The sequence below is a fragment of the Bubalus kerabau genome, chromosome X (genome assembly GCF_029407905.1).
Source record: "Bubalus kerabau isolate K-KA32 ecotype Philippines breed swamp buffalo chromosome X, PCC_UOA_SB_1v2, whole genome shotgun sequence".
NCBI classification, from domain to species: Eukaryota; Metazoa; Chordata; class Mammalia; order Artiodactyla; family Bovidae; genus Bubalus; species Bubalus kerabau.
Window position 1 is genome coordinate 142869261 of NC_073647.1, and position 16286 is coordinate 142885546.

Consider the following 16286-nt stretch of genomic DNA (forward strand, 5'->3'; position numbering starts at 1 on the left):
TCTCAAGCACCGGCTCCTACTTCCCTCTTTCTTGCTCATCACCCTGGAAAGGACAGGTGGGATCCACAGGCCTGTAGCTGTAGATAGCTGTGTGAGGCACACAGAGCAGGGGAGCCTTGAGGTAGGGAAGGTTGGGAGGATGGGCATCAGTGCAGAGCCACCCAGCTGCCTTGGCGAGCCTTGAGCTTGGCTGGCAAAGGGGGTAGAATACACTACTCAAAATATGAAATACGCCTCTTCGGCATAGGATTATTTTGAGAAACTACAGACGCCTGAGAAGCTCTGAAAATGGTCCTTTTGTAAGGGAAATCTGTATTTATAAAGGAAATTTACATTAGGAAGAGGGGGCCTATACTAGGAAGATGGCTTTTACCGTGGATACGGATGACTTTAAACGTGGGAGACTTATCTGCATTGCAGGGGAGCCTGTGTTTACCAAAAATTTCCTCCTCTCGCCTTCCATGAATTCCACCTCTCACTCACATCTTTCTTTGGTCTTTAGCTGCAGGTGGTATTTGAGGTAATGGTTTGGGCCATCCTGGAGAGTGTAATTGGTTTCCTGAGAATCTCCTATATGTACATGACGTATATATTTAATAAACTTCTGCCTAGGGCATGCCTGGTGGCCTAGTGTTTAAGAATCAGCTTGCTAATGCAGGGGACGTGAGTTTGATCCTGGGTTCTGAAAGATCCCACATGCCAAGGGGCAACTAAGCCTGTGCACCACAAATACTGAACCAGTGCTCTCGAGAGCCCTTGAGCCGCAACTACTGAAGCCTGCGTGCCCTGGAGCCTGTGTTCCACAAGAAGAGCCACCGCAATGAGAAGTGCATGCACAAAGACCCAGCACAACCAAAAATAAATAAATCTTAAAAAAAGTGCCATCTGTATTACAGGAGGTCCCAGCCAAGAACTCAGAAGGGTAGAGGGGAAATTATGCAGGTTTCATTTAGCTAGCAAGTCATATTGCAAACAGTGGGTCCTTTTGAAATGACACAAACGTGTATTAAATTTATTGTAGAAACACAGGAGTCCAGGTGCCTCCCAGATGAGGAGCCAGCGTAGGAGGGAAGTTTCTGCACTGCAGTGCTCAGTAGATCATTAATCGAGTTGAATTTTTCTAGCTGCTCGTTGTCTTCTTTTTAGCTACCTTTGACTTTGTTCACCTCACCTTTCAAATGAATTGTCGGCTCAGCAGAGGAGAGGAAATCTTAGAATGTAAACTGGGACCTTGTGGAAAGTTGCGGCAGGTCTCTTGGAGCAATTTTGTGGGGTTCATGGGGAGACGGAAGTGCGCAGAGCTTCAGATTCCATGGTCTGGGGCCTGGACCCAGTGCATGACTGCCATGACTTGTTTGGTCTGTGTTCTCGTATATCATCAGGGGAAGGGAGCCAACTGTGGCTCCTCCTGCTGCCAAGCATTTTCACAGCACCCCCACCCCCCAACACACACTGTAACCTTGGAAAGTAGGTAGCAATGATCCTGATTTATATAGAAGAGGAGCCCAAAGCTCTGAGAGGTGAAGGGATTACTCAGGGTCCCTTGACTGGGGCACTATTGGAAGGGCCACTAGATGGAACCTGGAAGAAGCCCCCAGGACTGAGCTCCATATGAATGGGGAAGTGATACAAATGGCGATAGCTCCTCTGATGGCTGTAGAAGAGCCAGGCCTTTTGGACAATGAGTAGCTGAGATCTGGTGTAGGGTGGAGACAGTTAAAGGCGTGAAAAAGGCAGGTAACAAGACCCTGGAAGAGAAGGTGTCAAGGCAGTCTTGAACTGGCTGTGTAGACCCCTTCTCTCTCAAATCACCACGTGCTCTTTAAGAGCCCTGCAGCTTGAGCCAGTCCCTGGGCCTTTGCTGGTGTCTTCAGTTCCACACCAGCCCTGCTGAGGCTCACCTCCTGTCTCCCACACTGCCCTTGGAGCTCCCTCACTGCTTCACGGAGCCACACTGAGAATGCAGTTGCCTGGGAGATCCAGGCCTGTTCTTTGCAGCCTTGAGCACTACTGATATATGGCAAGTCAGCCAGCACTGAATTTTGTCTTTTCTATGTGTTGTTGCAGTTGTTGTAGTGTTAGGAATAGGTGTCTTACACTAAAGTGCACACCTTTAAAGTGTACCATCAGGTAAATTTTAACCAGTGCATACATTTTCTTGCCCCAGTCCCCTCTCCCCCTCAATTAGCACAGTAGTCCTCCAACAGTCAGGGGCCCAGGCTGCCAGGGAGGCCGTGGGGGCAAGCTGCAGACACTGTAGATTTGAAAGAAGGGTTTAAAGATCAAGGGAATCAGGGACTTGTTCTGGACTGTATAGTAGTAGCCTTACCACCTCCTTTGTGAATCCTGGTAGGAACAGCTACTCAGTTTCTGCACACCTAGATCCCTAGGTCTGTGCTCCTTCCTCCAGGTGGCCTTCCCTCTCACTATTGAGTTGATGCCCATCAGCTTGGGACTCAGCCAGATTGGCCTCAAATCCAAGCTCTGCCACTTAGCAGCTGTGACTTTGGACAGAAGTCTTAACCCCTGGGGAGAGTCTCACTTTCTCCATCTTGGAGCACACGATGCCAGGCAGGAGATACATGCTTAATAAATGGTACCTTTAGAAGAAGCCAGGCTAGGCTGCGAACCTGTGTACAGTTGGTCACACTGGGTGCAGTTGAATTTTATAACTTGGTGTGGTGTGTTTTCCTGTGGTTATGGGAGCCTGAGTTGCTGTGGCAGGAGTTCTAGGCTGGCTGCTTACATGTGTGTGAGTTTAACTAGGCAATCTACTGTTGAGATGGTGAAGAACAGCATCATCACATACCGCCTTCACAATTAGTGTTTGTGAAATGTCATCTGTGTATTCTTTTTTTAGTAGGAAGTTACTTGTCCTACTAGGGATAAGATCTAATTTCTGCTGAGTTACCAGAAGGGGAATGCCAGCATGTGTAGACACAAGTAATGGTTGGTGACTGAGACATCAAAGGCATGTATACGTGTTCCCAGTATAATTTTTATAGGAAAGGAATGCTCGCTGTGGTTTTAGACTGGCAGCATAGTACATACTCTGTCTCATCAGCTGTGTTAGGAAAGGTAGTATGGTTGGTCCTGTGGGCAGGAGCCCTCATTAACGGAAGAGGGAGAGCTGTAACTAGGAACAGGCAGGCTAGCGTGGGCAACGCAGACTAGCTGAATTCACTGTGCTCCCGCTGTGTCCTGGGTATGGTTAGTCAGTGCTCGTGAGCTTTCGTTACATCCTTACTGTAAGAGAGGCACTACTGTTTCCCCATCTTACAGAAGAGGAAACTTAGGGCAGTTGCTGTAGGACTTGGCTGTTGTGCCTGCCTTCTTCCAGTAAGCCTAGCAGATCTGTGTGGATTGGTGATGATTATGTACCAGATTCCTGGTTCCAGGGCAAGAATGATGTGATCTGAGATCCATTATTGTTTGACCTTTATGTCAAAGTGCTATACTCTTCGTGATTGCTTGGACTTGACCCAATTCTACACTTTAAAAAGCAAAAAAACTGGCCCTTCTCTTAGCTGTGCAGTTGTGATTTAAGACATTCATTTAGGAAGCATTTAAGTCATTTAGTAATACTCTTACAACATTTACATTTTGGGGGAAAATTTAATTCAGTTGTTTTAAAGGAAACTGCTAGAAATTTAGCATATTTTATAAAAACATAATAGCAGTGTAAATTTGTATATATTCTTATTTCTTATATTCTCTATTTCCCAACTTTTCAAGGACTTTTTGGTATCTCTATACATTTTTTAAATATGTGTTTTGATACCTGGATATGTACACCTCCATGCTATAGTAGTCAATAGCTATTGAACGTAAATGCTAGTTCCAGGCCTGCCTCTTTTTGAAGTATTAATATAAATTATGACATCATCCTTGAAAGAGTCACATTGGAAGTAACAAATTCGGTGGCAACAGTGTAATACAGACTTTTTCACTGCAGTGAAAAGAGAATTTAAGTCAATTCAGAAGGTTATAGCTGGTAAGGAATGGAGTAGATCGGTGGTTCTAAAAGGAGACCTGATCACCTGGAAACTGTTAGCAATTGTGGGGGAAGCTGCCTTCCTTTCTTTACCTTTGAATTTCCTGAACAGATCCAGCAAAATAATGGCTACAAAGATATTTTAAAATGTTCCTCGTTTTTATAGACACTTCTGATACTTGGTTTAATGCTCTACAAATGGGGAGGTTTCCATCAAAGGGACATAATATTCATGGCCCCTCATTTAGTAACTATTTGAGTACCATGTGCAAGGTCTTGGGGCTTAGAGGGTAAGGGCAGATGCACAGGCACAGAGAGTAGCGTGGGGGCAGTAACAGCCATGGCAGACTCTGTGCAGGAGGGTGCAGGCAGACGGCCGATTGTTCCTTCTGCAGACATGATTGGGGACCCACTCTTTGAGCCCCACACTTAGCTGGGCTCTGGACATCCAGAGAGGAGCTGGAGGCAGGGCCTTGCCCTGTAGAATCAGCCTAGTCTAGTAGAACAGCAGCTCTTAAGGTGTGGGCCTTGGACACCCTTCTCTGGTGGGCCCTAGGCCCACTCCATGAAACTCTGGGAGTGCCGTCCAGCACTCTGGGTTCACAAGCCCTCCAAGTGGTTCCAACCCGTGCTGCAGTGGGAAGAGCAGCAGGCTAGGAGCAGTGTCAGTCCTTCTGAACAGAAGCATCACACGGGAGCTCTTAGAGCACCAGCACCCTGGCCACACCTGAGCCGACAGGGCCAGCCTCTGGGAGGGAGGCACAGGCACCCATAATTGTTAGAGCTCCCCAGGTGATGGCTTGTGTGGCCACAGGTGAGGACCAGTGGTCTCCATGACCTGAGACAGATCATCACCGAGTTGTTGGTGCGTCCCTGCCTGCCAGTCCACAGAGGGGTGGGCCCCCCACAGGAGGGGCTGGCAGACACGGGGCTTCCCATTTGATGAGCTCTTCATTCCTGAGTCCCGTCCTTTTGTCTGGTCATTGTAATTGCACAGACGTGAGCTGTGATTAGGAAGATTACTTGAAAATTCATTTAATGCAGTCAATTTTTAAAAGTCGAACACAGCTGGCTTCACTTAAAAACTTTGCATATCGATAATGGTTATTACATACCATGAATAATTGACTAATATCAGCTCATTGATATTCTAGGGAGAGAGTGCCTGAGGCTAATAAAATACATTTTTAAATTAGTTTTTTAAAATGTCTTGCCACAGCCCAAGGATAATGGGAAGTTACTCTAAGCAAGAACAGGTCAGCGAAGTATGAAATTTTATGCCCTTCTGTTCACATAAAATAGTCGTTTGTCTGCTCAGGATCCCTGTTTGATTCTTATTTCCTCTAGGGGTGAATTACCTAGGAAAACGCCTCAGTTTCACGGACACACTACCTGAGTGTCCTCACCCCAGGAAGCATTACTGCATCAAGAATGAGGCAGAGGTGACTCGGGCAGGGCTGCCCCTTGTCCTTCTGGGAAGGTGTCACCTGCTCCCTCTTTGTCTTTGGGTCCCTCCCAGGGTTTTACACTTCAGCAAATGGGCTACAGTGCACCGGTTCACAAAGAGTCAGACACAACTGAGCGGCTAAACTACATTTTAGAAAGCTTTGTACTTTGAGGTTATTGCAGATTCACATGCAGCTGTAGCAGTACTGCAGAGAGATCCCATGGACCCACCACCCAGTTTCCCCTGTGGCACTAACGCTGAACAGCAGGGAGAGACGAGAAAGCCTTCCTCAGCGATCAGTGCAAAGAAACAGAGGAAAACAACAGAATGCGAAAGACCAGAGATCGCTTCAAGAAAATTAGAGATACCAAGGGAACATTTCATGCAAAGATGGGCTCGATAAAGGACAGAAATGGTATGGACCTAACAGAAGCAGAAGATATTAAGAAGAGGTGGCAAGAATACACAGGAGAACTGTACAAAAATGATCTTAATGACCCAGATAACCACGATGGTATGATCACTCACCTAATCCGGACATCCTAGAGTGCAAAGTCAAGTGGGCCTTAGGAACCATCACTACGAACAAATCTAGTGGAGGTGATGGAATTCCAGTTGAGCTATTTCAAATCCTGGAAGATGATGCTGTGAAAGTGCTGCACTCAATATGCCAGCAAACTTGGAAAACTCAGCAGTGGCCACAGGACTGGAAAAGGTCACTTTTCATTCCAATCCCAAATAAAGTCAATGCCAAAGAATGCTCAAACTACCGCACAATTGCACTCATCTCACACACTAGTAAAGTAATGCTCAAAATGCTCCAAGCCAGGCTTCAACAGTACATGAATCGTGAACTTCCAGACGTTCAAGCTGGTTTTAGAAAAGGCAGAGGAACCAGAGATCAAATTGCCAGCACATCTGCTGGATCATCGAAAAAGCAAGAGAGTTTCAGAAGAACATCTACTTCTGCTTTATTGACTACGCCAAAGCCTTTGACTGTGTGGATCACAACAAACTGGAAGATTCTTAAAGATATGGGACTCCCAGACCACATTACCTGCCTCCTGAGAAATCTGTATGCAGATCAAGAAGCAACATTTAGAACCAGACGTGGAACAACAGACTGGTTCCAAATTGGGAAAGGAGTACGTCAGGGCTTTATATTGTCATCCTGCTTATTTAACTTATATGCAGAGTACATCATGTGAAATGCCAGGCTGGATGAAGCACAAGCTGGAATCAAGATTGCAGGGAGAAATATCAACAACCTCAGATATGCAAATGCTGCTGCTGCTGCTGCTAAGTCGCCTTAGTCGTGTCCAACTCTGTGTGACCCCATAGATGGCAGCCCACCAGGCTCTCCTGTCCTTGGGATTGTCCAGGCAAGAACACTGGAGTGGGTTGCCATTTCCTTCTCCAATGCATGAAAGTGAAAAGTGAAAGTGAAGTCGCTCAGTGGTGTGCGACTCTTAGCAACCCCATGGACTGCAGCCCACCAGGCTCCTCTGTCCGTGGGATTTTCCAGGCAAGAGTACTAGAGTGGGGTGCCATTGCCTTCTCCAACATGCAGATGCCAACACCCTTATGACAGAAAGCAAAGAGGAACTAAAGAGCCTCCTGATGAAAATGAAAGAGGAGAGTGAAAAAACTGGCTGAAAACTCAACATTCAAAAAACAAAGATCATGGCATCCTGTCCCACCACTTCATGGGGTGTCCCATCACTTCCAAATAAATGGGGAAACAATGGAATCAGTGACAGACTTATTTTCTTGGGCTCCAAAATCACTGCAGATGGTGACTGCAGCCATGAAATTAAGACACTTGCTCCTTGGAAGAAAAGCTGTGACCAACCTAGACAGCATATTAAAAAGCAGAGACATTACTTTGCCAACAAAGGTCCATCTAGTCACAGCTATGCTTTTTCCAGTAGTCATGTGTGGATGTGAGAGTTGGACCATAAAGAAAGCTGAGCTCTGAAAATTTGATGCTTTTAAACTGTGGTGTTGGAGAAGACTCTTGAGAGTCCCTTGGACTGCAGGGAGATCCAACCAGTCCATCCTAAAGGAGATCAGTCCTGAATATTCATTGGAAGACTGATGGTGAAGCTGAAACTCCAATACTTTGGCCACCTGATGCGAAGAACTGACTCATTGGAAAAGACCCTGATGCTGGGAAAGATTGAAGGTGGGAGAAGGGGACAACAGAAGATGAGATGGTTGGATGGCATCACCGACTCAATGGACAAAAGTTTGAGCAAGCTCCAGGAGTTAGTGATGGACAGGGAAGCCTGGCATGCTGCAGTCCCTGAGGTCACAAAGAGTCAGACATGACTGAGCAACTGAACTGAACTAACTCTCAGTGCAATAGTAGCTCTCAAAGCTAGGGTTGCTAACCCTGGCTCAAGTCACCACTGCCAATGCAGGAGACTCAGGTTTGGTCCCTGGGTTGGGAAGATCTCTGGAGAAGGGAGTGGCAACCCACTCCAGTATTCTTGCCTGGGAAAGCCGAGGAACAGAGGAGCCTGGTGGACTTCAGTCCATGAGTTCACAAGGAGTTGCACACGACTAAGCAACTGAACACACACACGCACCCACACACATACACACCCACCCATACCCATGTCTTTAGTGGAAGTCTCCTGGTGGTGTTAGCATTCATGTATTGAGGTCACTTGCCCTGGGCCTGTGAATCATAGTCTGCCTCGACTTCTCAGGCTGTGTTGCTGCAGTGATGCTAACTGGTCAGGTCCACGCCCCCAGACACATAGGGGCTGTCTGCTTTGTGCTGTACCCCTTCATCCTTTGGGTAGAACCTCTTGGCAGAGGTCCCCAGAGGTTCATCAGGGATCATGAGGTGGAAATGGAGATATAATTATTTGGCTTCTCCTCAAATGGATATTCTAGAAATGATTGCTTGACAGTTCTTTTAATCAGGAGAGGCAGATGCTATGTAGAAGAATGATGCCTTACCACAGTCTTACTCACCCAGCAAAACTCAACCTTGATTGGACGCTGAATTCTTCTTCATTTGTGTGTGTCCCAGGGCAGTTACGTGTGAATCACGAGAGTGAGCCTTGAGGTTCCTGGTTCACTGTTTTTCAGTACTGTGGCTGACAGCCTCATGTGGCTAGTGAGTGCCTGAAACAGGCCCAGTGTGATGGAGGAACAGAATTGTTCCTTGCATTTAATCTTTATTATCTTAAACAGAGAAAAATGGCTTGTCACTGCCATGTGAGAGCGTATAGAGATTCTAGGTTACCCACCTTGGACTGAGTCATTTTCTCCCCCTCAGTGGGGCCCAAGCAAAATTCCGTGGCACGGCTGCCCCCGGGGTCATCAGGCTATCCCCTTTCCCCACGCAGCATCCAAACATTTCCAAACCATCAGTTTGAAGAGGAAGCAAATACTTAGCACATCTGTTCACAGCTGGCCAGTGCCCAGCTCACAGTAGTGCTTAATCAGTACTTCTCTAATGAGTTGGTCTTGCACTTCTCTCCGAATTTGCATATGCATTCTTGGGACAAGGATGGAACTTGTTCCTTGTGTATAATAGAGTCTCAGAAAGCCACGAAGCATTCGTTCATCAATGCTGAGATCGAGCTATTACGTTTCCTCTTTTGCCACGTGAGAAAGCAGTGATTAAGAGTGTGAGTCCTGGAGTCAGGTTCTTAGGTTGGAATCTGCATCTCCACTTTCTGATGGTGTAACCTTGAACAAGTTAACCTCTGTGTACCTTTTTTGTACCTGTAAGATGAGGGTCATAATAGTACCTCTGTCATCATGGGGTGATTGGGCCAAGTAAATTCAAGCAGTGGACTTGTTTCGTACATTGTAGCCTCCTGTTATGACAAAACAGGTCATGACTATGAGCCTGATAATGAAGATTTTCTGAAAAATGATTTGAGGGTGTGACTCTTACAAGTGCCCACAAGGGGGCAGCCTAAAATCATGCATATCTCTGCAACAGACATCCTTCTGTTGGTAAAGCCTTAAGGTATCATGGCCAATTTCAAATATGCTTGGCCTTTTTCCCTCAGATTTTCCTCTTTTTTTTTCTGTTCAAAGAATACTTTCAGTGGTTCTCAGTCTGCATCTTAGATCTGGAGGGTAGAAGTGGGTGCTGTTGCCAGCATCTGTCCAGGGGTTGTTGGCTTCTCTTTGTAGCTTTTCACACAGAACAAATCCTTATTAATCAAGTGCTTAAGGTAGAGACTAGAGCTTGAAAATGTTTAGAGAATCATCATGGAGAAATCTGGCTTTCTCTCCCCTCTACCCTACCACTGACCACATTCCTGTCTTTGAGTGTTGTGTATGCACCTTGAGGCTTGTGGGGGTAGGATGTGGCCCAAGTGGGTTGACCCAGAGATGCAGACCTGCCCTTGGCTCAGTAGGCCCTCACTCCCTGCAGGGAGACAGTGCTCTACAGCTAAGCAGAATGAAATTAGGGTTCTGCAAGCAATGTGAGAGCACAGAGGTTCATGGATCTGGGAAACTGTGGGCTCTTGAAGGTGAGTGGAGTTCATACAAGTTCAGGGGATGTAAGGGAAAGGGGTCAGACTGGGAGAGCAGCACTGATGAGCTGAGAAGTTGGGCATTTAAATTCTTGATGCTGTTCATGTCATTGGTACCATTGTAGTTCAGTTCAGTTCGGTTGTGTCTGACTCTTTACAACCCCATGGACTGCAGCACTCCAGGCTTCCCTGTCCTTTACCAACTCCCGGAGCTTGCTCAAACTCATGTCTATCAAGTCAGTGATGCCATTAATCATTAATCGTAATGATTAAGAGTTGACAAAAACCAAATGAACTTATTTACAAAACAGAAATAAACTCCAGACATAGAAAACAAACTTATCATTACTAAAAGAGGAAAGGGGGATAGAGATAAAATAGGAGTTTGTGATTAACATACATGCACTACTGTATATTAAATAGATAATCAGCAAGGACCTACTGTATAGCACAAGGAACTATGTTCAGTATCTTGTAATAACCTATAGTAGAAAAGAATATGAAGCAATATATATATGTGTGTATGTACATGTATAACTGAACCACTTTGCTGTACACCTGAAAGTGACACACAACACTGGAAGGTAACTATACTTCAGTTTTTTTTTAATGGGAAGTGGCACTTGAGTTGATTTTCCAAGACTTCTCTCTTGAGCTTTAATATCCCTGCTGCATAATCCAGGCTGCAAAATTAGATGGTTGTGGGGAATTGTGACAACCCAGAGCTTATCACATCCATCCTTATCCGCATTCCTGCTGCTGCTCTGCGGTCCAAGCCTCCAGGCCCCTCTCCTGGGCAGTGGAAGGCACACCCCTGAAAGGCACATGCCGTGAAGTCAGCTGTGATATTACCACAGAAGAGACCCAGGCACTGGGCACATCAGTCCGGTTATAGCAGCACTAAAGCCAGTTTCTCCAGAATGTGGTCCTTGACCACTGTGTAAGTAATACTAATGAATGATCAGTAATGATCAGAGCAAGCACAGTAAATTATTTTTAATCCTAAAACAACTGGGAAGATCATTTCATCTTTGCTTCAGAAAGCCCTTTAGGGTCCTGTACAAGATGAGTGGAGATGCGGAGCTCCTGGGATGTTTCCCAGACATTTTAGGTGGGAATTGCCATTTGTTCCATTTTATTTCTTGTACTGATAATAAAACAAAATGAAATAACAAGTAAACAGAAGTGCATTATATTCCTTCTTTGTGATTCTAAAATGCTAAGATTGACATGGGAGCAAACTTAGTAGAACCAAAATCAAACTTGAGCGTTACTTTTTTCCAGCTCACTCATACATGCCCCTCAGCAGTTGTCTTCTTCCAGAAAGCTGAATGTTCACTAATAATAATAAAAGTAAAAAAGCGAAGTCACTCAGTCATGTCCGACTCTTTGCGGCCCTGTGGACTGTTAGCCCACCAGGCTCCTCAATCCACGGAATTTTCCAGGCAAGAATATTGGAGTGGGTTGCCATTTCCTTCTCCAGGGATCTTCCCAACCCAGGGATCAAACCTGGGTCTCCCACATTGCAGGCAGATGCTTTACCATCTGAGCCACCAGGGAAGCCCTAATAATAACAATAATTTGTGTAATAATCGTGTCTTCTTTTATGCATCTGCCTTCCCCTGTGAGCCAGACCAGGGGAAGCCTGGTAGGCTTTTCTGCATGTTGCCAGGCCTGTCCCTTATTGAGCTTTCTGACTCCTCTGGGGCCAGGCCTGGAGCCAGAGAACTAGGAGGAAGGTTAGTTCTCCAGGGCTGGCCTGGGGCCACTTGAGCCCAGTTTGGCGGGTGAGCGTGACAGCCACAGCTACCGCTCCTCAACTCTCAGGTCTGGGCCATCCTCCCCTGTGGTAGGGAGTGATGGATCACTTCACTCTGCAGGTGAAGTGATGTTGATGCTGATGTGTGCGTGTGTCCAGACCCAGGGTGTGGCCCCAGCGCCCCCTGGCACTCAGAAGATGGGGAGAGTGAAGCCTTTGATGGTGTTTTCTCTCTTGTAGGCATGGAAGGATTTTTAAAATCCGATGAGAGACAACGACTAGCTAAAGAAAGACGAGAAGAAAGAGAAAAATGTCTTGGTAAGTTGTGCACTTTGGCTGTTTAAGTCCAAGGGAGTAGAGATGTGATGGTGTCTTTTCTCAGGACTCTTAGAAATTTGTGACTAAATGAGAAAAGAACTGGGACAGTTGCTAGGTCAATGTGGAAAACTGGGAGCAAACCATCACTACCACTGGTCTGCTCACAGATATTACATAATTCTCAGGGCAGTTGATTTACTCACTGAGCACGTGTTGAAGCTCTGTTACTGGCACTGCACTACGGCTGTGGCTAGGGTGCTGAAGAACAAGAGACATTCTCTGCACACCACCCCCCTCTTCAGGTGACCTCTGCCCAGGGCAGCTGAAGGGCCATCCTTGGAGGAACAGAGGAAATCAACACAGAAGGCCATTTCTATGTTAGGACAGGGAACCAATTGGGAAAGGCTGTCCTATTGGGAAAGGCTGTCCTACCTTGCAGGCCATGGACAGAAGCATCAGGGCTGTTCCCCACAGGGTGCCTCAGGTAGGTAGAGAGTGGCTTTCCTAGGGCACTGAGACGGAAGAGGAGCTTGTGAATCCTTCACCTTGACTGCCTCCTCCTGGTCACCTCAGACATTGCATCCTCCCAGGAACCTTGGAGAAGGCAATGGCACCCCACTCCAGTACTCTTGCCTGGAAAATCCCATGGACGGAGGAGCCTGGTGGGCTGCAGTCCATGGGGTCGCTAAGATTTGGACACGACTGAGTGACTTCACTTTCACTTTTCACTTTCATGCATTGGAGAAGGAAATGGCAACCCGCTCCAGTGTTCTTGCCTGGAGAATCCCAGGGACGGGGGAGCCTGGTGGGCTGCCGTCTATGGGGTCGCACAGAGTCGGACACAACTGAAGCGACTTAGCAGTAGCAGCAGCAGCAGCAGCAGCAGGGAACCCTTGCCTGCTTGGCCAGGTGGAGTTAAGGCCCTTTAGTACATGTCTCAAGAAGGAAGGCAGTCCTGTTCATCCTCTTCTGTTTACTCTCACCCAGTTCAGCATCTGGTGTGCGGTGTATGTACAGCTAATGTGCCCTGAATGAAGATACCCTGATAGCTCTCATTTCTCAATCCCCGACGTGTCCTAGCCTTTGGGACAAGTCTGACTTGATGGTGATGACAGACAGAGCTCCCACGTGTAGGGGCAGTGACTGTCTACTTTCTCTGCATTGTCTCATTCGGTCTCCACAACGCTGTGATGTTGTACATCCCCACCTCGCAGAGGAGGAAACTGAGGCAGACAGAAGACGTGGCTAATAGGCCTGGGGTCACCCAGCTAGTGGTAGAGGTGCCAGAACCCTTCCTCTCAGTTACTGCAGCCTACGATCCCTCTGGGCTCCTTTTTGGGGTTCAGTCTCACTTCTGCATTGTTGGTATTAAGCCAAATGGCATGGGGTGCTCCGGTAATGACACATTTTTTCTGCCTTCCTTCCCGCAGCTGCCCGGGAGCAGCAAATCCTGGAGAAACAGAAGAGAGCCAAGCTCCAGTATGAAAAGCAAATTGAGGAGCGATGGAAGAAGCTGGAAGAGCAGCGGCAGCGAGAGGAGCAGAAGAGGGCGGCTGTGGAGGAGAAGAGGAAGCAGAAGCTCCGGGAGGAGGAGGTGAGGGCTGGCCGGAACAGGAGCAAAGAGACAGATCCATTCAACTTAGCAGTTTATTGCTGTGTGACCTCAGATAAGCTGGTTGGCCTCTCTGGGCCTTAATTTCTTTGTTTCTGAAGTGCAGGGGGTGGACTTGGTGGACTCCAAGACCTCTTTCAGATGTCTTCTTTGATGATAAGACTCAGAGGGGATTATGGGTGGGGACTGAGTGACATCCACCTGAGGGTTACTCGAGGCATCCATGCTTCTGGGGCAGACACGAAGCTGGAGGAAGGGCTGTGAGTGTAGAGGGTAATGTGATCTTGTAGTCACTGCTGGAAAATCAAATAGCCTACCTTCCAATACAAATATGCTAGTCTATTTATATTTTAATGCAGGTCTTGCTTTAATCATCTTTTCTCTCTAGTTATGTTTTAAAAAAGAAATGGAATGTAATTACCTGACAGAGTCCTTTATTACTAAACTCTGAAAGTATATTTAGAAAGCATATTTGGGGTATAGATTTTCTTAACAAATATATTTTAAGAGTATAATCATAGCCTTGTATCAGGTGATGATCATTTTTTATTCATAAGGTATAGTGACTCATCATTTACTATGAACAATATAGAGGTTTGTTAATTGCCAGCACTGTAAGATAGAGTGAAAAGTGGAAGTGTTAGTTGCTCAGTCGTGTCTGACTCTTAGAGACCCCATGGACTGTAGCCCACCAGGCTCTTCTGTCCATGGGATTCTCCAGGCAAAAATACTGGAGTGGGTAGCCATTCCCTTCTCCAGGAGATCTTCCTGACTCAGGGATCAAACCTGGGTCTCCTGCATTGCAGGCAGATTCTTTACCATCTGAGCCACCAGGGAAGCCCATAAGATACAGAGATGTTGGTATAAATTCAGTATTTCTTTTAAATCTCTGAATTATCACTGTCTTTACCCTTTGGTCTTTTTTTTTTTAACTTAAAAAACCCCCACAATCATGCACACATACACACAATTAGAACCATCTTTGGCCACAGCAGACAGGCTTAAGTGGCAACTTCTTTGTTCCTCTTAGCGGATGGAGGCCTGAGGCAAGGTCTTAGTCACAGTTCACTATTGCTGTCTCAGCCAGATCCCTATGTGCCTTTGCAAGCTCCTGGTGCAAATCCCAGCTCTCCCACTTAAGCAGCCGGCAGCCAAGGCCAAGTCCCACAGCCCCTCTAAGAACTCATTCTTCTCAGCCCAGAGCAGAGAGGTGGTCACAGGAGTTAAAGAAGGTGACTTTTGTAAAAGTGCCGTCAAAGCACTAGTGCAGAATAACTGCTCCCTTCACTGACTTCAGCTGACCTTGGCTGAAGCATGGTCAAGAGAGAGCTACCCAGAAAAGATGGTGGCACAGGGTGTGGAGACCAAGAGAAAAGCCACAGTGAGCTGGGCTGTTTCAGTGACCAGGACGGACCTCTCCTTTCCCAGCCTGGGCATTTGTCGTGAGTTGCTGGATTCGCTTGCCCCTTTCTTCCTATACTCCCATCCTTGGCTCACAGCTCCCTGTTCCCTCCACTTCCACTCCTGACCCCTGCGGGACTGCTAATTGCAGGGAATGCTTGTCACTGCTATTTCCAGGAAAGGGTGCCTCAGAGACACAGGAGACACTTCCTTAGCCTGCACCACACCTGACAGTGCCATACAGGCCCGCCTCTGAGGCATTCTGTACTCTTTTATTTTAATTGAACAACAGTGCCAGAGGCATTTTAAGTCAATCATTTTACATCGGACTCCAGTCTCTTGCAGATGAGGGAATGTCATGCCAGCTGGTTAGTCCTGATGCAGCTGACTTGGTAGTGCTTGTGCTCGGGCTAATTTCCTATTTGCTTTGTCTGCTCCCATTCACCCCTTATGTGATGATGGTAGGCACTGGGGCGGCCTGCCTGCCTGTGGCTGGCAAACACACGCCAAGCTTTCATCCCCTTTTCCCCGGACGCAGCAGTGCAAGACTGAGAGCTGGGCCTCCCATGGGTGCAGAGCAACCTGAGGAAGCAGTGGGCTCCCTGCCCCACCTGCTCCTGCCCTTAGAGCCCCAGGAGACCTCAGTGGAGATCAGGGACTCTGCACATACAGCCTGGTCATCACTGCTTTGCTGGGGCTGAGGTCCGACTGGCATTCTCGTGAGGGATCTTTGGAGGGGATGGATAGCTCTCTGCTGCGGGAGCCTTTCTGAAGGAAAGCCTTTGCATTTACCTCCATGGTTCACTGGAGATCTTTTGCGAGGGCTGCTCTCTGCTTGGCACGTGGCTGTGGAGATGCTCCACAATGCCAGGATTATCTCAGTCCTTTCTGTCAGGGCCCATCTCTGTCAACCAGGGAGAAGCCTCTATAGGAAGATGGTTCACTCCATTTTGCTCCTCTAGTTTGCTAGAAAGTGTGTTCCCCACCAACTCCTGCCTCTCCAGTCTGATGTTAGAAGCTCAGAAAAGGCCTGTTGACTCCTCACCTCCCCACCAGCCCTGCCCTGGCTCCAGGTTCCTAGGGTTGTTGGTCTTGCTATCACTCTTGGTAACACCTCACATCTGTGCAGGTGAGCCCCAGACTTGGCGTGGATGCCTCCTCTCTGACACCACAGAAGCTCCCAGAGGTGTCAAAGGCTAGAAGGTAGGCAGGCCTGTCCTAGGGAAGGGGGAGTCTAGTGTCCA

The 16286-nt window shown here is 47.2% G+C and overlaps 1 protein-coding gene across 5 annotated transcripts in view; it reads left to right on the top strand.

Annotated features, from left to right (window-relative positions):
* Positions 1–16286, top strand: part of MAP7D2 (MAP7 domain containing 2) — a 102026-nt gene that overhangs the window by 40241 nt on the left and 45499 nt on the right. For all 5 annotated transcript variants that reach the window (XM_055564360.1, XM_055564357.1, XM_055564356.1 and 2 more), the window contains exons 2-3: positions 11952–12029; positions 13460–13623. In XM_055564360.1, coding sequence (XP_055420335.1) covers positions 11952–12029; positions 13460–13623 — 242 coding nt within the window. The remainder of the gene's footprint in view (positions 1–11951; positions 12030–13459; positions 13624–16286) is intronic.